Genomic DNA, 27,844 nt, shown 5'->3' with positions numbered 1-27,844 from the left:
CCATATATTTGTGCAATCAGATGCCAAAGGCCAAAAGTTCTTCCGCAAAGCTCAGCCACAGCCAGAATAAGTGACTGTGTTAAAATGTCCCCTTCCCACTCAGTGTATCTGCTCCCTTCATGCATGTCAAATATTGCCTGCTGACTTTACTGTCACAGACAAGTTTTCACTGCTTTTAGTCCCACAGAGCTAACTCAGCTATGGGAGAACCAGCTGGATTCTAGACCATCAACCAAGAGCTCAGATCTGCTGTTGGAGGCTCACATCTGTAGCTTGGTTTTCAGATCCCCAGGCAATTTTGTAGTGCTGGCAGTTGGATAAAAATCCCATTTTGAGCCTTTAAATCTCTCAGTTTGGTCCAAAGCCCAGTGAAACAAAATACACCCAGAGCCCTGCTCGGGGCTGTGTTACAGTTATGGTTCTGATACCACAGCACTTTGATGAAGCCTTTTGTGCTGTTTAATGTTATAGGCAACACTGTCTGTAACCAGTACCCAATATTTGAGCCCTCTTCCATGAGATATGGCCTGACAGGAGTCTGCACTCTGACACCATCCTCCTTTTAGGGCTTCTACCATTGACTGTGTGAGTGGCTCAAGGTAGCCTGTTGTGGCCATTGCACTTGAGGACCTCTCATGCTCTGGGAGTCCAAATCCTGCCCGACAGCTTTCCGAGATGTCTGAATTCTGCAGGGGCAACTTCAGGAAATTTTGAGTTTTCGGCCTGGGTTATGCAGAAGGTCCGTCTAGATGATCATAATGGTCCCTTCTGGCCTTAAAATCTATGAATCCTTGTGTCTTAGGGCTGCTGGCAATCATGATTTTGCTTTGGGGGAACCTTACATGATGGAACACACTTCCCCATGACATCTATATCACACACCGTTTAAAACAACTGACCTGCATGATAGGTGGAGGGTAGTGGTATCAACAGCGATGGAGGGAAAAGGGCATGGAGAGGCTTTCATGATGAGTTTATCTTATTTGTGTAATAACCAAGAAGGGATGTCAGATCGACAGGATGAGATGTAGGATTGTCTGGAGGGAGACAAGTAGATTCCTGAGTGATCAGTGCAGATAAGGTAGCTGAAAATCTGTGAGTGAACATGATCAATCAAAGAAAGACTGGCTCAGCAAGAAGGGAGCGAAAGTGAGGACACTGGGACCCCCAATGGGTACGGCCCTACCAAATTCATGGTTCGTTTTGGTCAATTTCACCGTCATGGGATTTAAAAATCGTAAATATCATGATTTCGGCTATTTAAATTTGAAATTTCAGTGTTGTAACTGTAGGGGTCTGACCCAAAAGAGAGGGCTGCAGGGGGAGGGGGGGAATTGCAAGGCTATGCTAGGGGGGGTTGCTGTACTGCCATCCTTACTTTTGTGCTGCTGCTGGCGGCGCTGCCCTCGGAGCTGGGCAGCAGGAGAGAAGCAGCGGCTGGCTGGGAGCCCAGCTCCGAAGGCAGTGCCCCTGTCGGCAGCAGCGCAGAAGTAAGGATAGCATGATATGGTATTACTACCCTTACTTCTGTGCCGCTGCCTTCAGAGCTGGGCCCTTTGCCAGCAGCTTCCACTCTCTGACCATCCAGCTTTGAAGGCATCGGTGGAGAAGTAAGGGTGGCATGGTATGGTATGGCCACCCTTACTTCTGAGCTGCTGCTGGAAGGGCGCTGCCTTCAGAGCAGGTGCTGCTCTCCAATCACCCAGCTCTGAAGGCAGTGCAGAAATAAGGGTGGCAATGGCACAACTCCTCCTACAATAACCTTGTAATCCCCCCACAACCGCCTTTTGGGTCAGGACCCCCAGTTTGAGCAATGCTAGTCTCCCCCATGAAATCTGTATAGTATAGGCTAAAAGTAGACACCAGATTTCATGGTCCAAGACATGTTTTTCACGGCCATGAATGTGGTAGGGCCCTACCTATGGGCAGTGGAAGAGGAGGAGTATGTGAGGCCATACAAGATATGAAGAGAAGAAACAGAGGACAGCCTTGTGAAAGCCCAGAATGGATACAAAGTTGAGAAGCAGGGGTTCTGACCCAGCTTTTAGTGTATATAGGAAATGTACCATTAACTTTTTAAGTATCCTGAGGATACTTGAGCTGAGGAGTGGCATGGATACTGGAAGACAATGAGACTGCTTGTGTTGCTAAAAAGAAAAACTCTCATTTAGTCTAAGTTATGTCTAAGCAACAGGAATTCATCAGAGAATACAAGCACTCAAATTGTAGCACTTTAAGCTAATGGTAGATATTTCGCATTAAGAGGAGATTTACAGTATTTTCTGTTAAAAAAATCCACATTTATTGCACTAATGAAGCAGACACATTCGTTAAGTCCTCCTGTTGCTGCTGGAGGTCAGACAGACATTTTGTAGTCTTTAATTATTCTGGCTTTTAAATAAAGTTATCTATTAATAAAAGATCTCTAGTGAGAAAAAAAAAAAGTCTCAGTGAACAATCGATCCAGTGAGATGTGTTCCAAGTTCAGCAATAGACAAAATAAGCTCCAACTTGAGGGAAATATACCCACATTTAAGAGCTTAATTCAGTTAATTTGAAATGTTTGGGTTAAACATAAAGACCCGTGTCGCCGTAGCAGCACAGGCTGACGGTAAAGAGAAAGGCATCAATTCCAACACCACCTCGGGTCTGATTTTCATTTATACTAAGGTTCCTTTACACCACTCTGCCAGCATCAAGGTGCGCTAAAGTGGGCGTAAATCGTGTGCCCATTCACACCAAAGAGCGGTATAAAGGAGCTTTAAAGTGTCATTTTTAAGGACATCCCTTTGTGAGTGATGATGGCTGCTTTCCTTTAAACAGTCGAAGCTCTCTGCTTAGGCAATAGTAGGTAGACAGCGAATGGCAAAAAGGCGGCTAATACTCAGCGCTGTAAGTTGTCCAGCTTTGTCTAGACACTGTAGCAGCCTTACTCTGCAAGCTTTGCATAGTGCTTTGAGATCTACAGATGGAAATTGCTAAGTAGTATTAATACGACTGTGTCCCATTGACAGACCCCCTGCAATACCTAGGCACTGTAGCTGGGAAACCTCTGTTACATTATTATTTTATTTCTACTTTGGAGTAAATTTAGTGCTCATAAAAGATGCTAAATCTGAAGCCTGCACAGTAGAGACAGAATCTTCCTCATACTGCTCCTACCAATATGCCTCCAGTTTTGGAGCGATTGCCTGTGGTAGGAGGAAGATCGCCTGATCTGCAGAGCCCTCACACAGGGGAAAGGACAGGTCGATCTAAATGGCATAATCACTTCTGGGCTGCTCTGTAAAGATGCTGACACCCTAATCAGATGGTCACCTTTGTTATGTGGACTCCTGTTTGCTACAAACTGTCCTGGAAACGACCAACTCCTCACACAGAGATTTCCAAGGGACGTGCTGAGTGGCTGTTACATCTTCCTGTGGGTCAAGTTCTTCCCTCATTCACATCCCAGTTGAAGTCTGACATAATTTGGACCTAAAAAAATTAATCGACTCCCTGCTTTAAATCACCAGAAAACAAACTCCAGAAACTTTGACTAAACAACTTGAAAGCAACTGATAAAAAGGGCAAAACACGACAGTGGTGAGTATTATAGTGCTATGAGAAAACCCGCTGGATTCACCACTAATCACAAAAACATTTCCAAACTCCCAGCTGCCAACAGCAAAGTAAAATGGGTGAGAGGAATGAACTATGAGGCCGTGTAGACAGAAGCCAGGGTGGTGTGCTAGTTCCATGACATGAGGAATAACTCAGGCTGTCCGGATGGGTGAGACAGGAATCAGGAACAAAAAGGGAAATACTTTCCCAAGAGGATTAAGAGGCAGAAGAGGCTGTGCTCACCTGCAGGCAATTATCATAATCAAGCCCTAATTACACGTGCATTGGCAGAAAGATGGTCAGTGGAAGCATTCAGCATCTTTTGGTGGAGACGCTCCTCCACCTTCAGCTGATTAGAGCTAAGGAGGATCCTCTTTTCCAAGAGTGGGACAAAGCTGCAAGGCGCTACCCTTCTTGGAAAGAAGCTGATACTGCAGCAAATGCAAAGCTCCTTCTGTGCGTGGGGTGGGGGGTGGCGAGGGTGGGGAGGGGATGTTTTCACAGTATGATGCTATACCTTCCATTAACATCTCTCATGTGGTTGGCTTGGCTCAACACAGTAATTAGCTGCACGTCTAATACAAAACACTGTACTGCAAGGTTCAGTTATTCCAATAAGCAATTACAAGCCACATCTCTGAAATGGCAAGCATGCAGATGAGGGAGCGCGCTTTCTGAAAAGGGTTTGCTGTTGGCAGCTGAGAGTTTGGAAATGTTTTGGTGATTAGTGGTGAAGCTAGCGCTGCCTCTGGGCACGGAGAGGTGCAGCCTCCTGGTGGGGCAAAGCTTCCAGGCAGTGCAGCATGGCCTCAGCAGCAGTCTACAGTAATACCAGGCTGCCCATGCAGCTAGGTAGGCCTGAGCTGGAAAGTTGGATTCCAGATTTGGCGTGTTCCACTCCAGACACTGGACCAACTGTGAAGCTAAATAAAACCAGGCTGTGGGGAAAACTTTAGGAATTTCCATTTGAAGGTCTGGCTCCATGGTTATCAAATCTCTCTTTGCCAACCTCCCCTGCTCCTTCCCAACACCCGCCCGCTCCAGCTCCTGGGCTCTCCCAAGCTCCTTGGATTGGCCAGAACAAGAAAGGATCTCCGCTTCTGCACTCCTTAGCAGGTTTGCAGATGGGGTAGACACCTGTCAAAGGAGCTTGGAGCACTGCTGGACAGTACCTGCCCCAACAAGTCCACTGCCCCATCCCTCCCAGCTCCTCTCCCCACAGCTCCCACTGATCAAACTACTGCCCTCTCTAAGGCTACATCTGCCCTCCAAGGTAGGGGGGTGATTCCCAGCTTGATCTGACATACTCATGCTAGCTCATCAAATCTGCCACTCACGACTGCCCATGCTGCCACGGATATAGTACTATTTTTAGTGTGCTAGCTCAGATGAGAGCTAGCACCAGTATGTGCACATAAGCTGGGCATCACACCACTAGCTCCTAGTGTAGACATGGCCTAAATCTCCAATATAGCAGCAGGTGCGTCCCTTTTTACCATGCAAAGGCAGCATGGTTAACCTCACCCACACGGAAATGAGATCCCCGTCCCCTTCTCTATGTCTTCAGAGTCCCAACTCTCCAGGCTCCACCATGTGCACACAGCTGCTCCCTTCCTTATTACACATACAAAAAAGCCCAGCCTCCATCTTCAGAATCTCTCAGAGCTACACTAGTGCCTCACTTTGTCCAAGGAGCCGGTTCAGAATATACATCCTTGTTTTCAACACTCCATGGGCTTGCTCCAGGCTACCTTGACCGAGTCTCTTTTTTCTGTACTCTTCTCTAATACTAGCCTCCTCTTTGCCCCTCTCTGCGCTCTTGCTACTGTTGCTTTCCTCCATCTCTCCTCCTGACTGAATCTCCATCCCATTTCAAGCCTCCGTCGAAAGCCTCATCCAGTCTCTGGGCTTCCTTCTAGTGTCACTCTTTTTCTTATTATTTCCCTCTGCATTTGTGTTATTGAACTCCGTAAAGTATTTTCAAATGCATTTTTATGAGGTTTCTTGCCCTGTTTAACTGTAGTCACATTTCACTTTCTCTCTCGCATCTCAGCATTGTCAACCCCAAACGTTCAAAAAGAATGAGTTCTCACAAATGAGACTGGTTTCAGGATCAGGAGATTTAAAATAAAACGAACAACTGTGTGTACGTGTGTGTGGGGGGTTTCATTTGTTTTCTGGTGTTTTAGACTTTAGGGCTCATGTTTTCAAGCTTTTCTCCAGACCTACCCGGACTAGACTGTTTCTAAAAATGAAAGCAAAGAGTCTCATGTCACCATGTGACTCCAAGAGCCAGGGCTTCAAGAAAAGCACCAAATATTGCAAGATGCACGATCAAATCATGAACGCTGGCTACACTGGGATATTGTTAGACTGTTTTGCATTTCTGCTTTGTTTTCACTGTTTTTCCAAACTGTTACTTCCTCTCATCATACCTCTGACCCACAGAACCTCTGCTTTGAAGGAACATGGGGGAACCTGGAATGTTCATTTCAAAAGGGAATCTCCCTTACAGAGAGTTATTCAAGTACTGGAAGCAATTCTTTGTTTAGAAAATGCTTTGTTAACATAACTCTGCAGTGAGTTTTTATGCTGCTTTTTCTCTTTTCCACAGCAGCTAGTGCAATGTGAACACTTATGGGTTAATCTGCTCTTTGGGCATCTGATGAACGTGTGTGTAGGATCCTGGGAGCTGTCACTGTTTCATCATTCCAGAGAGACTGTAAGGGGTTTCTTTAAAGTTCCTTCTGAAGATTTTCTTCTAAATGTTCTGCTGTTTTCCCCTTCGGTACTCACTAGGAAGCAGAATGCAACAGTGACGGATGGGAAGCATCCCAATATATGAGTCAAATCTCAAAAAACCCATCCCTGGAGCATGCATATCCTCTTTGTGGAAACATCATTCCCACTCCTGGTTCACTAGGTCAAAACTATTCCAAGTTAAACAAACAGACATATTTTACGGATCTTCAATCTCTTCATCTGTACGATCTATGGATGGGGAAATGTGACTGAGATCACAATGTGTGGCCTTTCCTGAGAATATCACTAGGATGCTGTTTTTCCAGCTGAGGACTAGTCAAAGTATTACTCTAATACAGCCTCAGAAATCTTCCTCTACAGAGGGAAGAAATAGAAACCACACATGGAATGATAGATGATAATGGACCAAGTATATCCTTGGGTTTACACAGGATTATATACGTCTTTACATACACACCGGTACATTGTACAAATGTACAAACTTAACCATACCTGAAGTAATCTCTCCAGGGAAGAAAGGCAATTCTGCCTTTATGTTATCTCAGTCCCCAGAGTCTCTTTAAACTCAACATAAGTAACTGCTGACTGTAAGAGTCCAAAGTCACTATATGCAAAACAACCAGGTGAATGTAAATTGGTGTCTCCAAGGTGTTAGGCTAATGTCATTATCTTCCATCTTCACACATGCACACAACCCGTCTTATAATGCATCTAGGTAAGACGACAACATCTTGTCTTCCAGCTTCATCACCGTGCACTATAATTCATTTATGCATAATATTCAGAGGGCTTCCGAAGGATAGTGTTCTAAAGAGGAAATGGAGGATCGTATTTGTTATATCTACATACAATGAGATGGAGAAACAGAGGAGGGAGGAGAGGAAAGTCCCACTTCTATTTAATATATAATCCATTTAAAATTTGCTTGACTACCCAGGCTAATTCAGTCACTTCCAGCAACTTTAATCCTTAAATGGTTATTGTTAAAAAGAAGTTTGTAGTCCCTTAAAAAACAAGAGAAAAAGAAAATGGCTTTGTCATATCTGACTGGTTTGAAAAATATAAAATCCAATTCTGAAGAAGTGCAGATAAGGGGAGAGCAATGGAAGTGCCATCAGCTTAGCAAACACTAAATAATGAACAATGCAGAGACTGCCCGGCATGATAAAACACTCTATTAGGAGGACTGTTTTTAAATGAGTGATAATTGTGGCACATTCTCAGGGAAAGGTTATTGAATTTTTATCTGTAGTAAGGGGCCTTTTGACAGTCCAACCAAAAAGTCACCTACATATAGTTCTTTCTTTAGTGGAACTCATAAAAGACTTCCTTAACCTCCTCCACTCCCCAGTTCCCTACCACATTTTCTTACATTTACAGTTGGGTGAGCATGCCTGAAAATGTTACCCATTTTCTATATATTCGTATTCATGTAACATCTGCTATTTCATTACCCAAAAAAGCCATGGGCTATCTATAGGGGAAGGCACTCTAAGGAGGGACATGTGTGTTGGGGGGCAGTTGAGGGAGGGGGCTAAAAGACACAAGTTATGGAAACAGTCCAATAAACGTACTTCTGATAATACAACCAAGGGTGAAATCCTGGTCCTACTGAATTCAGTGGGAGTTTTGCCAATGACTCAAATAGGTCCAAAACTTCACCCAAAAGCATCAGCACAGGTCAGGGCCTATGGAAACGAACAAAAAGCTGGGCTTCATTGTGCATACACACACACACACAAATGGCGATCCTTTCTTGTAAGAATGGGTGGACACAGAGTGTCGGGATGACATGTCCCAAGAAACAGCTATGAAGGGAGACACGGATAATAGTAGGTAAGAAAACAAGTCCCAAAATTAAACAGTGATACCATCAAGATTGAGAGTCTCATCTTATTATTGCGGCCCTTTGTCCTGTACTCTTCTCCCCTCCCTTGTTGTCTGTTGCTCTCAGGCGTTGAATCATGTCTGAAAGGAGATTGTATGTTTGTGGGAACAGGGTCCGGCTCTCATTTGTTCTGTAAAGCATGCCGCCCACACTTGGTGCTGTATAAATAATACCAGTCACTGAGTTTGATAGCTGAAGTTTCCAGACTCTCAGAAACCCACGTTCCCATTTCCGCCTCAAAAGGAGAACCTGGGAAAGTGCTTTTATTGATTTTCAGTGGTTTCTCTTCTCTTTTTCTTGAGTAACCTATCTGAATTTTAAATACAATGGGATTTGTGTGATTCAGGGGGATTAAAACTGTTGCCTGCAGAGAGTCCAAAAACTGAAGGCCAGAAGGGGCCACCAGATCACTAATCTGACCTCCTGTACATCAGAGGTTGCCACCACCACTCAGCACCCGCACACTAAACCCAACAACCAAAACTAGACCATAGTATTACAGCCCACAGGAGATTAGACTATTATGTGACACAGGCAGGAAATAGGAGGGACTGAGATGCACCAATGCCTGACATCCTGGCAATGGCAGGGAAATGTTTAAGTGAGATATACTTAGATAATCCTGGTAAGTGACCCGCACCCACATTCTGGAAAGGAATGTGAACCCCCCCCCCCACTCACTGCTAATGTGATTTTGGGGAAAATTCCTTCCCAACCACACATATGGTTAGACCCTGAGTATGCGAGCAAGAGCCAGCCAGCCAAGCATCTGAGAGAGAGAGTGCTCGCTGCCTCCTCCGAGCCCTGGTCCTCCCTGTGCAACATCCCGTGTCTAGCCATGACCATCTGTGATGCTTCAGATGAAGGAGATTAAAAAAACAAAACCCCAGAATACATGAGTGACGGCGGAGGGATCCCATCCTACTGCTGCAGGTGGCTGGCTGAAATCCTGCAGCTTTGAGGAACATGCAACATAAGCCAGAAATGAGCCCCAGGGCTGCTGAACCATGCTCCTGCACAAACCTGTGAATGGAGGATTTTCTATCCTTAAGAGAGGAAGAAGAATGAGCTGGGACTGAACAGCCTATAGCCGCTGTGACAGACCCAGACCAGTGTGGCACAGAAGTCTGGTAGAGGGCAAATATACTGGTCACTGGATGAGTAGTTTTCTGTTCCCTGAGTGACCAGAGCAGGGGCTGCACTAGAGTAATCAGGAACCTGCTAGAACCAATTAAGGCAGACAGGTTGATTAGATCACCTGCAGCCAATCACGGCAAGCTAATCAGAGCACCTGGGTTTAAAAAGGAGCTCTCTCCAGTCATTTGAGGAGGAGCCAGAGGAGAGGAAGTGCGTGTGAGGAGCTGGGAGCAAGAGACACAAGGAGCTGAGACTCAGAGGGTGTGCAGCTGGAAGACTAAGGAGTACAAGCATTATCAGACACCAGGAGGAAGGTCCTGTGGTGAGGAAAAAGAAGGTGTTTGGAGGAGGCCATGGGGAAGTAGCCCAGGGAATTGTAGCTGTCATGCAGCTGTTACAGGAGGCACTATAGACAGCTGCAGTCCACAGGGCTCTGGGCTGGAACCCGGAGTAGAGGGCAGGCCCGGGTTCCCCCCAAGCCTCCCAACTCTGATCAGACACAGGAGGAGTTGATCCAGACTGTGGGGATGATCACTGAGGTGAGCAAATCTGCCAATAAGCGCAGGACCTACCAAGGTAGAGGAGGAACTTTGTCACACTGCCTTAGGTCAGCCAAAAAGGACTTGGAAGGGGCAGCAGATGCTATCTGTGTCCGTGTCGCAGACAGGAGCATAAAACAGGCTCCTCTGACCTTTCGGGTCCTGCGTAGAGCGACACACTGCAACAGCAGTATTCTCCACATAGGAAACCTACAAACATTAAGCAAATAATCCTCACAGCAGTGCTAAGAGGGGGCTACATGCTGGTGACCCCGCTATACAGAGGAGGAAAATGCTCGCAAGGGTGGGATTTTCAAAAGCACCCGTGTGACCGAGAACATGTCCCATTGATTTTCAACAGGATTTGTGCTTCTAAGTCACTTCGGCCCTTTTGGAAGATCCCTCCCCAAGTGGGAATTTCCTGGTCCAAAGCTGGAGAGTCAGATGAAAAGCCCAGAGTCCCTAGTTCCCTGTCCCACGTCCCACTGCAGCCAAGCTTCCATTTTTTCATCATGCTTTTTACAGGTAACACTCAGGCCAAGCATGTTTGGCCCCAATCTGAAGGCTAGTCCAGAGAGGATAAGAGCCTACAATTGCTACCGCCTAGTGGAATTACTGCTGTACCTCAAGTGACAGAGGCTCTTTAATAGAGCACCTATTCCAAAGTACAAAATAAGGCTGAAGATGGAGCTGTCAGAAACAGAAGATGACAATGACTATCACGCTGCCCTTTAGCTCAAAGTCAGCCTGCTAAGAGAGAGGGGTAACCAGCATTCTATAAACTCGGCACAGAAACAATGAAGAGGGCTCTACGCACAGATTATTATAAAGAATCAAGGAGTAGTCAATCAGTTGCATTCGCACCGCACAGAATCTGCTGGTTTCAAATCTGCAAATATCTCAAAATCTAAGTGACAAATGCTGAAATTGAGACTGACTCTAGAGACTTGGGTCAGTTCTCCTAATGACTGCAGAGCTCAGGATCCCTGCCTTCAGCACCTACTCTGTCTGGCAATCTGCCAGAGCTTGAATGCGGACAGTTTCAGTTATGATGGGAGACACCTTTACTTAGCTTATTTATTGCCCCATTCTCCTTTGTGCATGGTGGATAGCAGTATTTAGGTGCTATGGGGATGAGTAATGTATAAGTATCTATCTAGAACAGAATAAATTGTGGCACAGGTAAGTTTTATGGCACTGGCGTTGTGTGAATCACTAAAACAGCCAGATCTGGGTAGTCATAATCCCTCAGGAGTTCAGTAGCCAGTTGTTTCAAGCACTTTCAAAGTCAGCCCAGGATTTATTTATTTAGTCGCTTTTGTTTGTTTGTTCTCCTGTGCTGATGGAATGTAGGCAGATGCCTTGTCTCATTTCTCCTTTGCTCTTTATTTTTTGTATGCTTCCCCAAAAGAATTTCACCACCACACTCTTCATTGTAGCTTGGCAGATTTGTAAATACTTTTGACACATGTCATCACCTCTGCTCCTTCTCTTCACTTTTTATTTCTCCTGTATAGATTGCACGTGGCTATGTTGACATTCCATTTATGAGTCTCATCCCACCAGGTTTCACTTCTGACCATTAGGTCAATAGACTCCATCGGTTAGTTACACTGCTTTCTCTTGTTTCATATACTCCTTGCATTTGGGTTCAGATGGTTGAGTGCATTAATATACATTTACTACAAAGCAAGATTTTATTTTTACTGTAAGGAGGACACTGCCAAGTAAAATATATTTTGTACATTTATGTTTATTCACCAAGGTGTGAAGCATCCTCTCTGAAGTGGGAATGTCATGATTGTATCCTTTTATGTTTGGGAAACATTGATTTAAAAAAATCAAATCTGCATTTCAACTGGTGCTGAAAGTAACTATGATGTTTTCATTTTAACAACTTCGACTCACAGCATATAGCTCCTTAACAGGCCCAAAGAATGAATACAGCTCTGGGAATAATGGCTAGAAGTCAACTTTTGCTATAATTTTTTGTGGGACATGCAAAAATATTAGTCTTGTACACGTTTTCTTTGTAATAGCATGACAGATTTTTTTAACCCAGGTATTTAGCACCTGGAGGACAGATTAAAACAATTTTAAAATCAAGCATAGTTGGGGCCTAAGGATTTTGGCATTGATCCTTTAAATGTTCACTGATCACACCACCTTAGTGATCCCAACAGATATCAACTAGATAAGTAGAATGAGGCTGTGGTCAAATGCTTGCAGAGCCTAAGCTGAGTCTTTTAGATGAGATGTGAAATTAGGTCCTGAGTGTTTGGGGTGGTTAAAGATCCCCTGGCACTTTCCCTAAAACTAAAGCTGAGATGTTTTCAATGACAGTTAAGTATTTGGATACCCAAAGCCATTAAAATGAATGAGAACTGGTTATCCATCTCCCTTCAGTGTTTTGAAAATCTCAACCCAGACAACTACACCGCTGCTACTTGCACTGGTGTGACTGAGCTACAAAAGTGCAGTGTGTTCACACCAGGCAACCTGTTTCAGGTTTCATTTCTGGTTACATTTCACTTGTGAAATTCCACTGTCTACTTACAATTTCCTTCTCTTCCTTTCCTGAACTGTGGTGCAGCGTTACAGTTAAACAGCTGCTTTGCTCCGCCCTAGAGGAAGCTGCATTTAATACTGCCGTTGTCTTCTTTGCAATGGTGTTGATGCATAATGACTGTAAAGCACATTCGGATCTTGAGATGAGAGGGAACTAAAGTAATGCAAAGTCCTGTAACAAATAAGTGGCCACTTTGAAGTGGTCACTATGTTGCACTCTACAGCCATTTGGAACATCAGAGCAAAAGTAAAGATTGAACTGATACCCTCCTCTCCAAAAGAACACAGACCCCTGCCATTTGAGTTAAAGGAGAATCTTCATTAGCCATTAGCAGCATAGGCTCTATGACATACACAAGACCAGTTTTAATACTGGTAAACATATGCACTCGCTAATTCATTGTAGTGTTATTTATTAAGAAATAAACCCTCCTTCCACAAGCGACCACAGTACAAAGGACTGATGCTGTAAAGTCTTTCTCCTATTCAAAGGCTTGTTTAAAATGAGATGGTTAGGAAGGGTGCCAACCGAGTTAACGGATGTGCTGAATGTCCCTCAATCATGTAAGGAAAAAGACATGAGAGTCAGTACTTTTCTAGGTAATTATAGCATGCTTGGGAGAGCGTTATACTATGAGGCTGATAGCTCAATGACTTTAAATTTCCAGAAGTGTAATAATCACCCTGAGATGTACCATGCAGAGCATGTTATTGCTACAATGAAATGGCAGAGGGGACACTATTAGGTCAAAGATGCCATCCTCTGCATAACGGTGAACATTACAGACACAGATCTGTCGGCATCAGTCGTGTCAGGGAGCTCAGTGATGTACAAATAACAGAAATATGACCAAATTGCAAGTGTGGTATTATTCGTACCACATTTTTTAAATAGTGACTGTATTTTTAGTATAGCTGATTCATTCATTCAGAAAGAAGGAAAACATTGCTGAGATCAATTTGTATTTCCGCTGCACAATTGCTTTGGCCAAGAATATCTGCAGACAATAACAATAATAATGCTAATAATCAGAGCCATCATAATCATTTGCCTAGCATTCTTCATTCACAGATCTCCAAGTACCTCCCAGATGAGGGTACTATCATTATCCCCAGAGAACGGAGGTGCAGGGAAGTAGAATGATTTGCCAGAGGTTATGCTGCCAGAAATAGAAGCTAGGTCTCTTGATTCCCAGTCCTCCACGCTATCCACTGGACCACAATGCATCTCAGTATGAGGGGGGCCACCTCCAGCTCAGTAGCTTTATCATCTGCCAGTGTAACAATGTCACAGTAATAAGCCTTTTCAATATATAAACCAGGATGTCTCTAGTTAAAGAGTATCTCTCAATCATTTTTCCTCCTAAGCAGGCTTTTCAGCCTCAGCTCAATACAGAGCAATTGCCCTGCCTCCTGTACTGTAAGCTGGGGAAGCTGAAATGGTTTGAACTGCTTTCCAATGTGGATCTTTCATAAAAATATGTTCTTTTAATACATTTGTTTTAATCTTTCCCCCATATTTCATGCTTTGGAATAACCAAAAGAAACAAGAGGTAATGAAGGCATTTGGGCAAGTGAAAAGACAGCATTCTCTTCCCGTTATATTGTATGTCATGCATCGTACAGAAAATAAGTAAGTTTCTCTATTTCTCTACTGGATACATATAAAATTGTTCTAAAATATCTAACTATCTAGCTATGCTTTATTTTATTCAAACATAAAAAGCGTCTTGATGGCCCAGTACTAATGTCTGACCCTATGTAACCTCATTGTATCCTGCCCAGCGTGCATAGGAGAAGGATGGGGGCAAGATGCCATCTTCACCTGCTGGTTCTGCATGCAAAGACTGCCCATGGCTTGTGCTCCCCATGGTGCTGGTGCCCCACTATTGTGAGGAGTGAGGTTGTGGGACTGCTCCCACATTGAGCTGGCAAAGTGCAGCGGGAAGCACATCCTGTGCTCTGCTGCTTTGCCTTGTACTTTTCCTTGAGCCTTCAGAGGAACTGTGTTTGCCTAAAGCAATTGCCTCCAGTTCCACCACCCTAAAGATGCGTCTCCAAATGACCTATGCTGCAGGGCTGCTCCTTAAAAACAGCCTGACCCTGTGTGAGTTGTAACCCAGCAGAAGCTAAGTCTGCATGTGTATTTTAAAACCCCTTGGATCTAGCCTGTAAGAGGTTTTCCTCTCCAGTTTCATGATACAGTTATTGGTAGGTTTTACCAACACCACCAATGTTTCCATACAATCAAGAGACCCACGACAGCTACTCACTCTGGGCTGCTGGAAGGTTGGAGAAGGCTGCCTTTGTGCGACCAGCTAACCATTCCAGGCTTTCATGCATATTGGCCAAGGCCTTCAGGTCACTGACATCACGCAGGATCTCCTGCTGCGGGATTAGTTTATCTCCCAGATTCCCAATAAGAACTTCTGACTCTTTGCCGAAGGCAGCCCTGAAATGCAAACATGAACCAGGCATGTTAATATATCACAGAGTCAACAAGAGTGGAGATGGGCAGGGACCGGTTCGGTCATTTAGAACCGAGTTTCTCAACCCATAGTTCAGGACCCAAAATTGAGTCACCAGAATGTTTCAAAGGGTTACATAGCAGCTCCTGAGGCTCTTGTCCCACAGGGCTGGCTGAGCTCATCTCCCTGCTCCAGGCACTGCAACCTCTGGGGTCCCAGCGCCACTCAGGTTTGGCTCAGCTGTTAAGACAACAGGAATACGGATAGGTCAAATCTGAGTAAGCGGCACTTCAACCCCCATAAGCCATGTCATAACTCCATTCATACAAATTTGGGTCAGTCAGGATGGTGAGACCAGACCTGTGAGATGCTGCAGTCCCAGAGGTTTCAATGCCCAGGACAGAGAGCCAAGCCCAGCCAGCCCCACGGCACAAGAGCTACAGGAGCCGCCACTGGGGGGTGAGTGCTAGGGAGGACCCAAACTCCCTCCCTGGGGGGCCGTGACCCAACCGAAACCACTGCAGGGCCTCCACCCCCAGACTTTTTACTGGGTTGTGACAGCCCATAAACATGTACAAATGGGTTCTGAGCCCAAAAAGGTTGAGAACCACCAATGTAGGATGGTTCCTTACACTCAGTTCTTAAGAGCTGTGTCCAGTCTAGTTTTAAATGTCTCATGCGCTGGAGCTTCTACCAGCTTTGTGGACACTATCCATTTTGGGAAAAACAATTCTACTGCCCAATTCATCTCATTCTCATGGAGTTTTCTTTTATATTCTGCCTGAACTGCACTCTTTCTACTTCATCCCATTACTCACAGTTTCTTCTCCTAGCATCACTCTAAACAACTCCAGTCCCTCCTTAGCAAATACACCTTTCAGATGCACGTATCTCTGTTTTCATGTCTTCCTGTAGTTGGCATTTAGACAAGTTACACATATTTAGTTAATTTAATCTTCCCTTGTAAGTCAGTCCCTTCAGCTTCTGAATCATTTTTCATACATACATCAAATGAAACATACCATGGAGCTTGATGGCTCAAAATAACAAGGAGGCAAATAAATAGCTTTGAAAATTAGGCTCTGCATTATTTTACTAGCACAGATGTAGTATTTGGTGAAAAGTGACAAGACAAATGTGTTTACATAGCATATTGATTTCTACCTAAGCTCCAAAGAACTTCTTCCAGGGGTCATATGAACATAGTCAATAAGAATAGCCATACTTGGTCAGACCAATGGTCCCTCTAGCCCAGGATCCTGTCTTCAGACAGTGGCCAGTGCCAGACACTTCAGAGGGAATGAACAGAGCAAGTCAATTACTGAGTAATCCATCCCATCATCCAGCCCTAGCTCCTGGCAGTTGGAGTTTTAGGGCCACCCAGAGAACAGGGCTGCATCCCTGACCATCTTGTCTAATAGCCATTGATAGATCTATCCTCCATGAACTTAGCTAATTCTTTTTTGAACCCAGTTATGCTTTTTGCCTTAGATACACAGGTTGTAGCCTATCAATGAATTCCACAGGTTGACTGTGCATTGTGTGAAGAAGTGCTTTCTTATGTTTGTTTTAAACCTGCTACCTATTACTTTCATTGCTCTACAGGTTTCACTGTCCTTTGGGTTTGTGTCACAATCATCTCCTGCACTCTGTTTTAGCCCTCTGCCATGCTCTTCTCCATAGGGCTTGAGAGGACTAACCCGGTAAAGTGCTAAACGCCAGATTCCAAAATAATCTTGCCAAATTTACCTGCATGTAAAACCAACACTAAGCACTTACACAGGTTGAGACACACAGACCAGAGGGGACCATTATGATCATCTAGTCTGACCCCCTGGATAACATAAACCAGAGATTTTCACCCACTATTTTCTACATCTAAACTCAATAACTTGTGGATGAACTAAACTATATCTGATTGAGACATCCAGCCTTGAGTTAAAGACTCCAGGTGATGGTGAATTTACAACAGGCCTTTTATAAGTTGTTCCGATCATTAGTTACCATCACTGTTAAAAATGTAATCTTACATCCACCTTGAACGTTGCCAACTTCAACTTTCAGTCACTAGATCTTACAATGAGAACTCATGCCACTGAGAATAATAGATGAATAGCTGTGGGAAAATAATTCCATCAGTGGTCTTTTAAACCATGCAGTCACACAGCCAGTACCTCAAACTAGATTTGTTTAAGTATAAATAAAAATAATAATAATAATATATGGAGATATACCTATCTCATAGAACTGGAAGGGACCCCAAAAGGCCATTGAGTCCAGCCCCCTACCTTCATTAGCAGGACCAAGTACTGATTTTGCCTCAGATCTCTCAGTGGGCCCCCTCAAAGACTGAACTCATAACCCTGGGTTTAGCAGGCCAATGCTCAAACCACTGAGCTATCCCTCCCCCAAGGGAGTGTCACTGTATTTATTTTTGTTTTATTAAATGACATAAATCTGAATGGGGTTTAAAATTTTAAACATTTAATTAAAATTTTTTTGAAACCCCTTCATTTTCAGGGATTTTGCTTGAGAATGTAAAGAAATATGTGCATGCTACATACCTCAAGGTGGTGCTGTGGAGCTGTTATCTCTGACAGCATGGTTCTGGGAGGAAGTAGCATCTGTGGGCTAATGCTGAAGATTTGGAGGTAAGGGGACACCTTTGACTTCAGCGGAAATACACCAGGGTTGAATTTGGCTCCTTTTTTCTCTACAGCATGTGACTGATTTTAATCAGGCTCACGGCTGTTTGGAATTGATTAAATCCCCCCAGGCTCCTCCAATGGAAAGGCTGGGCATTGCTAGTAGATTCCTGGAAGTTGCCATAATGCTACTTACATTTACCACACCAACTGTGCTCCCCAACCAACACACTTTCATGGCTGACAGAGAAAGAGATCCAACAAGACTGATCATAAGGGCAGACAGTTAAAAATTATGTTATATCATTGTCTCCATCTTGGGTATTTCTATGCTCCTCTTCCCCCCGTTACCCTAGCATCTGAGTAGCTCCCAATCATGAATACGTTTATCCTCTCGACATCCCTGTGAGGCAGAGAACAGCTGCTTTGCAGATTGAGAACCAAGGCACAGAGAGACTAAATGATTTGCACAAAGTAACACAGGGTGTCTTGAGGCACAGTCGGGAAGAGAACCCACATCTCCTGAGTCCCAAGCTAGCACCCTAACTGTACTCTGTAGTGTACACTTAAGCAACTTGTCAAACAGCAAGGGAATATCTTATTTCAGCTCTGCCTTGGTTGCTAGTACAGATGTCCTTACAATGTCTTCTGGAGTGTGCCACATCTTAATAGTGGGTATGTCTCATGGACACCTTCTCCTTTCCCATGTGGACCATCATTTGCCCCACTTGCAGTGGCAGGAAGTTGAAGCTAGACAAATATTAAATGGTGAGAGAGATTAACCAACAACTTGCGAAGGATCGTGGTAGATTCTCCATCAATGAGAAATTTTAAACGAAGATTGGATGTTTTTTTAAAAGATCTGCTCTAGGAATTATTTTGGGGAAGTTCTATGGCCTGTGCTGTACAGGTGGTCAGATAAGATGATCACAGTGATCCAGGACCGGCGCTAGGGGTTTGAGCGCCCTAGGCGCATGGCAATTTCTCCGCCCCGCGCGCTGGTCCCATCCTGCCTGTGGACGGTCAGCTGCTCCCGCGGCTCCGGTGGAGCTGCCGCAGTCGTGCCTATAGGAGGTCCACTGGAGCCGTGTGAGCAGCCGACCGTCCGCAGGCACCACTGCGGCAGCTCCACCGGAGCCGCCTGCCGCCCCCTCCGGCAAAATGCCGCCCACCAATAATTCTGGCGCCCTAGGCGATTGCCTAGGCCGCCTAAATGCAAGCACCAGCCCTGCAGTGATCCCTTCCGACAGGATCTATGAACCGAATAACATCCCTATGGAAACTACAACAATTTTTTTTACATGAAAAAGTATTAAGAGGAAACACAACCTATTTTTAGCTTCTTTTAACTTGGTTTAGCAGCTGGAAACAAGGAACAGAGTTAGCACAATGTAACTATGCAGTTCTTCACACATTGCAGTTTGAACTGTTGAATTATGAAACACTAGCTTGCCATTACCCAAAACAGTGATTACAACGTAATTTGTACCGAAAGGACTCTTAACTCTTTCCCAAAACACTTTCTACAACACAAAAGCAAAGAACAAAGTTTTATTGGCACTTGTTTGGGGTGACCTGCATAGCCATTACATGAATCATACAACCATCCCAAACTCAGGTCCATAAAATCTACATCCCACACTACTGCATATTTGTTATTTTTTACATGGGGTGGGAACAAATGTGTCTCTTTCAATGAAATTATGCTGCTAAATTACTATTGGCATGTATGGGAAACAGTCATTTATTCTAAGAGAACAACGGTTTAGTAGGAATTGATAGCAAAAGTACAGCACATATGTTCACTTGCTTTCTCAAATGTATCTATTTAGCAGCAGCAATCCAAGCTCACAATTCCATCATTACACACACACTGAAATCTGCAATGAAGATAACCTTCAACAAACAACACTGTCTTAGAAGACCACTTCAAAGTATCCCCAAGGATCCCCAGAGGGATTTGGGGGTTTTTTTACCTTCAGTTAACACCCAGCTGTATGAAGCAACTTACTTTTGCTGGTCTTTTGGGTGGCTGCTTAGGGTAAGTTTCACAATACATATTAAATGCAGTCCCCTATAATTCCTCCCCCTTTACATTAATAGAATATTATGTTTGCCCAGCTAAGCACTTAAAAGGAAGGAAATACTAAAGTTAAGACTGAAGATGCAACCTTAACTCTGACCCTCCGTGTATAGTATGATAGTGTCTTCAGATACGCCATTACATACTGTTTCTCAAACAATACATTTTCCTTCTGAAGTTTATATATAAACATATGTCTGAGATACCAGATGAGCATGAATTTGGGAAATGTATTGTCATATACATCGCCAGGGGTCAGAGTTAAGGTAGCACATTTTGCATTAACTCAAATTTCCTTTACTGAGTGCCCAACTCAGCAGCCTTAATGTTGCATTAGCAAAATTTTTGAATGTAATGCTTTTTTTGTTTTGTTTTTTTAAAAGGAAAGGATTTTGTTCAAGTTTACAACAACAAAAAAATACAATTTGTGGCAAATACTTAACATGAAAAATTCCAGCTCCAAAAGGTGAATATTGAGGAAAGCTAGAAACATGAAAAACAACAGGTTTGTAATGGAGTGTTTTGTGGAACGTTAACAATAGTGAATTCCTCACTGTATTGAGGGGTGCGTGTACACATACACACACACATGAGAGAGAGCAACAGAATTATTACATATCAGCTACACAATGTGTAAAGAAAATCCAAGTGCATTTCTTCGGTATCCAGCTGTTCCTTCACTGGAGATTCTTCTTTATTCTTGTATTTGACATTAGCTCCAATAGCCTTGCTGTGTTTTTATCTTCTTGTTTCCCATAAGGATTTGTGTGTGGGTCAATAGTGTCTACTCTTAATCTCCTTTTTGCCAAAGAATGCAGGTCTGGTGTGATTAAGTCATCTAACAAAAACATCCCTTATGTAAGTATCATTCTGTTCCCCTCTGCCGTGTCATCTCTATTTCTCTAATATTCTCTCTCTAATACCAGGATTGGCTTTAGATCTGTTCTATTTTATTGGCTACTCTGTAACGTGCATAGCATGTTCTTAGCATTGCACACATAGGGGCGCACAGCTGAAGACAGTGCCCCACACCTAAAATGAATATCCAGCAGAAAGAATGGATTCTCTCGCCTCTTCCGGACAAGCAATGTCTATGTTTTTCAGGGGATGAGATGTTAATAAAATTAAATCACACATGGACTTAGACTGGAAGTACGTGATTTGATGGTGATATGAGGCTTCCCTCGCTCTTACTTTAATACTTGCACAGTGAAAGGAAAACAAGTGTGTTTAAAAATAAGGGCCAATGAAGGGCAGACGTGGTAAACCAAGATCACCTTTGCTACGATAAGGCATTGTGGCCATGCCAGAGCAGGGCTGAAAACCAGCCAAGTGTCCACATCAATACAAAACAGTGATGGAATGAGGCCTCCTATGTGCCCTTGGCAACAGCTTCACATTCACTTATTGCTACTCTCCCTTTTCATGGCCAAGAAATTAGCTTCAATTATTCCTTCAGCAAATGATGAATATGAATTAGTTCACTGGGAGAATGTGTCCAGGGAGCTGTGCAAACAAGAGGGGCCATTTGAGTGTCGCCCTCCCTTTTTCACTCTCTAGCCCCCCCAAGGGAAAAATTACAGAAGGGAAAGGAAAAAAAAAAAAAACCTCTTGGGAAATTCCCTGAGGAGCAAATTTACCATTCTGACAAGGTCCCTTTTGTTATTTCCCACACTGTGCTTCACAGCAGCTCTTGAAGGGCTGGTTTTTCAGAGTGAGAGTCGGACGCTCGTAGCTGACAGACAGCAGAGTGAATTCAAACTTCGGTTAATAGCACTGTGTGGAGCTTGTAGCCAGTGGTCCAGAATATCAGGGGCCAGACAAGAGGTGAATGTATGTGCGGTGGCCCGTGGGAAGCATAATATAGAATAATAATACTTATCACTTAGGTGGCACCTCTGCAAATACTAATTATTCTTCACAACCCTGTTGATAGATGGTGAAACTGTGGAACAGAGCGGTTAAGTGACTTGCCCAAGACCACACAGCACATAAGTGTCAGAGCACATGTAAGAGCACAAGAGTTTCTGGATCCCAGCTCTGAGTTAAACCAATGAGCCTGTGCTGCCTCAGAGTAAATATACATTTATAATTGCTATGCTTGCCAGCATCCCCAATACCACTCAATTCTTACAGCATATATGGTACACTAGTGAGAAAGAAGGGATTTCCTCTGAGTGTTGAAAAAGATGCCCCATAGTTTCTTCAGCAAGCTAGTTAGAAGGAAGGCTGGGATTTCCCCACTGGCCATCTGTATAGGAAATGGCCTAAAATCATATAGCAAGTGCAGAACAGAACTTTGATTTCCTGATGTATAGCTCTGTGCTATGGCCACAAAGTCAACCTTCTAGCTTAGCCCTGGCTGAGACTTTGAGACTACATTTAAAAGCTTTATACAAAAGTTACCAAGGCAAACGCCTTTCACTTTAATTGAAAGAAACAAACCAAAAATCCTACAAAAATATTGTTCTTGTTCATCAAAAAGAATTTAGAAAAATGGTCCTGGCTTCACTTCAGTTGTCTTCTCTGTTCCAAACGTGGTCTGAGGATCATCAAAACATTGTCCAAGCACCAAAACAAAGACCAACAACAGTGGGTGTTTTCTGCCAGAGGAACACTCTAACATGACTCTGCAACAAGACCAATAAAAGCAAATTCAATAACTTTTTACAGAATTTGTGGTCTTGTTTGTTGCAAAGTAGTCACAAAGATTCAACTTGTGAGGCCATTTCTCTGGACTTCCACACGGCAATACAGTCGAGAAAAATTAACAAAGCTATGCTGCTTTACACCATGTGGATCTAGCCCTCTCGAACACTGACCTAAATTGGAGGATCACTGAGATCTGAAACAAATATCTCACTTGATCCCAGGGATCTGTAAGAGAGAAGAGCAAGATCAGCACCGGACAGCTGCACATCTTATGGTTCACAGGACCATAAGACAGTGGATCACTAATTTATTCTTAAAATAATAAAATAAGAAGGATAATGCATCACATGATGTTCATTTCCTGGACCAGTCTAATTCAGTTTCAATTATGTTGCCTAATGTACCATTGTGTATCAGCAAATGTCTTGCAGTATGCTGTGTAACAGTAACAAGGCTTATCAGAGCCCCAGGACTGTTGCTGAGTTCATTTCAATGGAGGATGCATCTTGCCGGAGTAACGAATCTGAAAGTGGGTGTTAAATTTCCACACGCCACAGCCATTTCTCTGAGGGTTGAATGATGAGTCTATGTCATCCACAGAAAGAGGAAAGAAAAAGACACTTCTCTGCAATCACAGAACAAGTGCAGCACAAACAAACTGTTGCACCTCTGTGCATCAAATGGAAGGACTGTCCCCTGACGTTGAAGAGGAACTCAGTCTTCCAGGGCCCATTTAGTTCTAGGCCTCACTGCTGAGATTCCCAACAAGGGGATTTTTCTGATGTAGGTGTTTTCCACAGGGATTGGACAGAAATCCACAAACTAATTTCACATAGGCCACTCAACAGCAATCAGATGATGACAACTTGCAGCCATGCTAGACCTAGGCTGCACACTGCCTAGCAAGCAGGAGTACCTCAGTCTGAGCTCAGGCAAGGTGGGTGAGGTAATATCATTTATTGGACCAGCTTCTGTTCGTGAGAGAGACAAGCTTTCGAGCTTACACAGCTCTTCATGTCTGGGATCAGTCAGTGAGTCTAACTGGCGTGAGGAAAGAACCCTAACCCATCCCGAAGTCAGATTCCTAGATTTGTCCCGATTCCACACTGCGTAATCACAAAGGTTACGCTTCAGCATCACCAAAAAGGCCCCTCAATGCCAATTTTCATACAGTTGCTTCAGGCACACAGGAACTGTCATTAATCCATTTAGTCCGCCATCCTACCTACACAACAGATGGTTGTGTCGGAAAGTCACTTGATTTCTGAAATTCTGGTTCAGGACTGGTCCAGCTAAATCTGGCATTCTGCCCCTAGCATGGGCCTGATACTTCAGAAGGAGGAAACATCGATAACTAAACATTGCCAAGTGTACATGTTGCATATGGATGAGAGGAGGAAAAAGGAGAAGAGGTTTCTTCCTTGACCTTTTGCTGGCAATCAGCTGGCATGAGGTTTGAGTATCTTCATCGTTAACTCAGCTTGCACTGGTAAAGATATTAATGACCACTACTCTTCGAGATCCACCTCCGCCACAACTCTTAAGAAATCAGTCAATTTAAGGACCGTTAGCATTTTAAACCTCTATAGTAATAACAAATTACAGATGTATGTTTGTATAGAAATATTATAGTGGAGCAAGAGCTCTGTTCTAATTAAGATTGAGAGTTTAAAAGTCTCCTATTCTAAGTGCTCTAAAAGCCACACAATAGCTCAGATTCTCCTGAAATTTGCTCTGCCTCATGGGGCTGTGGAGTAGGGCTAGTGGTCCAAATGTGGGGTCTCTTGAGCAAGACCTTTCTGAGACACTGCTTCTCCAATACATGTTTACAAAAATCACATGTGTTCTAATTTTTTTGTTTTGCACACACCTGGGCTCAAACTATGGCTCTAATCATCCCCAAACTGATCTCAGCCACTTGGGATTTATCTCAGCTACATGACATCCCTTGCCCCTTTGGGGTATGTGTGTGTGTTTGTGTTATACTGAATACTTTATTCAGGGTTAATTAGGAACTCCGGAGCATCAGTAGTTCAAGCCAAAAAGAATGAAATGCTCATATGCAGCAAGACTAGGGCTCTGCTGAGCGTGAAAGGATTTCCAGACTCTTACGGTAACTGGGTGGCTCGAGGTGACAGCTGTGGCTATGTGAGTCCCAACATTGGCAGTTTTCACAGGATGTGTGTGGTAAATGTTCCTTGCTCTCTGCCTGCATTCTGCAGGGACTCCTGTGGAAGGTTTTACCCAAAGACAGAAATGTCCAGTTTAAAAATGATATTTTGAAGTGCCCTAGAAAACCACAAGCAGAAGCAGATTTTACTTTAGAAGTAGAGTCCAGGAAATTAGCATTAATTAAATAAGAAGATGAAATACTCCAGTAAGCACTCTGGATCTCCGCTCTCCTGCCCCCTCCTGCCTTCAGCTTGTGCGTACACATCTCACAATCCCACTGGCTCCCCACCTCCCATTGCCCGTCCAAGCTTATCAGGGGCCTGGGGTGGCAAGGAGGAGGATAGAGCTGGTGTGAGTGTAGGGGGCTCAGAGCAGTGGGAGCATGTGGGCGGTCAGAGCAATGGGTGTGATGGAGGGAATGCTGGAGCAGTGTCAGAGCAGCGGTAGCGTAACATCTTTGGGACCAGTAAAACCACACTGGGCACAGTGGGGAATGTGTGTGGCGTGTCGAAGCAGTACAATGAAGGGTGGTGTAGAAAGGAGAGGGTCAGAGATGCAGAGTGAGGGTTGCTGGGGGCTTCAGCTCTGTGCCCCCAAATTCCACCCGCTCCAGGTCTGTCTCCCCATCTGAAAAATGCCCCTACTTACTCCATGCTAGTCTCCGGACTGTTCCTGCGTCTTTTCCCCACCTCCTCAACCTGCAGGTCCCATTCTAACACCCACCTCTTTATAAGGAGGAGGCTGAGAAGGGAGAACTGGTCTGTGGTGGACAAGCAGAGAGACAGGAGATGATACAGGGGAAGTGAAGCGACTAACATGCAGCCTGTGCATTCTGTTGGTTGGATAATCATTGCCAAGGAGGCAGAGGCCATGGAGGGGGAGAGTTGGGCTGTGGTATATGGGGATGCAGAGAAATACTTGAAAGAACAACCAAATGCCCAAAATCTTTGTTAATACGGAGTTCACTTGGTGGTACCTTGTGCCCTTTTGGAACATTGTGTTCAGCTAACCTCAAACCTCTGAAAACCATAATATACAGAGTTATGGTTCATGCCATCCCACAATGCATCCTTAGCACTGCCCTTTATGAGTGATGCTCCAGTAACACTCCCCCCCCCGCAAGCATTGTGTTCTTACAGATGCTGGAAGTTGGGTGCATGGGCACTGTAGGACAGATTCCCCCAAAGTACAGATGCAGTTTATTCAGACAGAAACAATACACAGAACGATCATATGGGTTCATAAAAGCTCAGATTCTCCCTTACTCACATTGAGTAGCACCTTATTCAGTGAGCAGCCGTAGTGAAATGAAAAGGGCAACTTGGGAAGTAAGGCACTACTTGGCCAGAATAAGAACGGCAGAATCTGGCACTATAAATTTAGTACAAAGCTATAAATCAGAACCCAGTACAATTAACTGTCACAATTAGAAGGACCAGATTCTCAGCTGGTGGAAATCGGCATAGCACCACAGACTTCAGTCTGAAAATCTGGTCCAAAGTTAGGAGTTCCGACACCAGAACAAGACCATATTGGGAGGAGTTCTAGTCACCCAATTATCCTTATTGTACCAGCAGATCGGTTACTTGAGATCTGCAGCCAAATACATTCTGCTCTATCACCATCTCCATCCTGGAGAGCTACTCAAACACAGCTCAGCTTGAGGTCTGCAGCAAAATGATTTTCATCCTGTGAACTCCCAGGATGCTGGGATGAGCAACATGGGTACGGCTTTCTTTTTCACAGCTCTCCTCATTCGCGTTGCGTCTTTAATGTAGTGCCCTTGTCACCTCTTGTGCTACAGAGCAGCTGCAACACAGAAGACCAGGGGGTTTGCTGTGATTTGCCAGTGGCCAGATCTAACATTCTTTTCTATTCTTTCCATTCAGAGTTAAGCCTGGAAATAATACATTTTTGGTTTTTATCTCTAACATGCCTGATTCAGTAATGAACCGAATGCTAACCTTTATACAGCAAGAAGGGCACTTTATTTCACATCCAGCCAAGTGCCAAATAGCCTTCCCAGCTTCAAAAACTAATTATATCAGGAGAGGCATGACTGTTCTTTCCTTCCTGTCCTTGCCAAGTTACAACCTACTATAATATGCTCAATCAGGTCTCTTCTGTCTATCCAACCACACAAGAATATTAATGGGGAGATTCACCCACTCCCTACCCTGACTTTTGACATCTAATCACAACAGAGACAGTGGCAGGTTAAAGACAACAGAATCAATCACTGTTAACAGAGACATGCATGAGGTTTTTGTAATGACACTATTTTGATTCTTCACTCTAATTAAGCTAATGAGTCACAGGAAACCAAAGGAAAAGAAAAAAATTAACGGTACTCCCCCCCACAATCCTCCAAAGACTAGTGTCAGAACGTAACTGAATTAATATACTTAAAGGGATATTGTCAAATAGTTTAAGTACAACTGTGGCAGGGTGTTGCTCCCTCTCTAGACTGGGTGCCTGGCACTGCCTTGCCTCAGTTTCTTTCCTTTCAATCAAAATGCTACACAGCAGGGATGGGGGGTGGAAGGTGTTTCAAATCAGATCTCTGGGATCTGATTCATTAGCAAAACATTCACCTCCACACAAGTCTTTCTCCAGGCTCAATAGTCCATCCAGCCCTCTCCTCAGTGCTTGCTCCCTTACTGCGCTAACATAGTCCTAACATCCCATGGAGAGTTTCACAGGAGAAACTCTTTCCACCACACTCCTTCGGCTCTGCTGTCTTCCCACTGCTGCCCTCCTAGACAGAGTGAGAGAGAGACACCTCCTTCCTCCCCGCTGACTCTGCCCCCCCCTTAGTGCTACTGCCCTTGGTGCACTCCAGCTGTGGCCGTTCCTAGGCGTGAACTCTTTCCCTGCTAGCTCAGGAGGAAGGTCTGTGCACCTTGTTATACCAATGTATGAAGACGGTTAAATAGCAAGGTAACATGTACCTTTAAAATACCTTGGATGATTAGATAACAGACAATTGGACCTAGCAGGCTCATGAGTCAGTGAGAATTAACCTCCACCTGAATTTCTGTGGGACCCATAAAAACAATGTATTGTTTCCCCCGGGCTCTGCAGCAACAGTTAGACAGTGAATGTTATTCCCAGAGTTGCTCTCATATATGGATGATACCAAGGTGTAAACAATGACAGAAGAAAAAAACAAAAAAAACAAAAAACCCAAACCCATTAACTTGAGCTCTCAGAGTAATGGTGATAGAAATTAGCAAAATGGGAAAAATACGACAAAACCTGGAGAAAGAATTAAATGCTATTTTCCAGCTTCCAGGAGAAATTAGTCATTGAATAGCTTCCTAAGG

The 27,844-nt window shown here is 44.0% G+C and overlaps 1 protein-coding gene across 3 annotated transcripts in view; it reads right to left on the bottom strand.

The window, feature by feature from the left end:
- EXOC4 (exocyst complex component 4) overlaps positions 1 to 27,844 on the bottom strand; it is a 632,193-nt gene that overhangs the window by 61,633 nt on the left and 542,716 nt on the right. The window contains exons 14-15 of one of the 3 annotated variants that reach the window (XM_030575818.1): positions 14,772 to 14,950; positions 6,944 to 7,173 (exon numbers count right to left, since the gene is read on the bottom strand). In XM_030575818.1, coding sequence (XP_030431678.1) covers positions 7,148 to 7,173; positions 14,772 to 14,950 — 205 coding nt within the window. In that variant the 3' untranslated portion in view covers positions 6,944 to 7,147. Of the gene's footprint in view, positions 1 to 6,943; positions 7,174 to 8,239; positions 8,335 to 14,771; positions 14,951 to 27,844 lie in introns of those variants that run through there. The other 2 variants (XM_030575739.1, XM_030575663.1) reach the window with 2 other exon arrangements.

This window comes from Gopherus evgoodei, chromosome 1 (assembly GCF_007399415.2).
Source record: "Gopherus evgoodei ecotype Sinaloan lineage chromosome 1, rGopEvg1_v1.p, whole genome shotgun sequence".
Taxonomy (NCBI): domain Eukaryota; kingdom Metazoa; phylum Chordata; order Testudines; family Testudinidae; genus Gopherus; species Gopherus evgoodei.
This window is presented reverse-complemented; position numbering and strand designations above follow the sequence as displayed.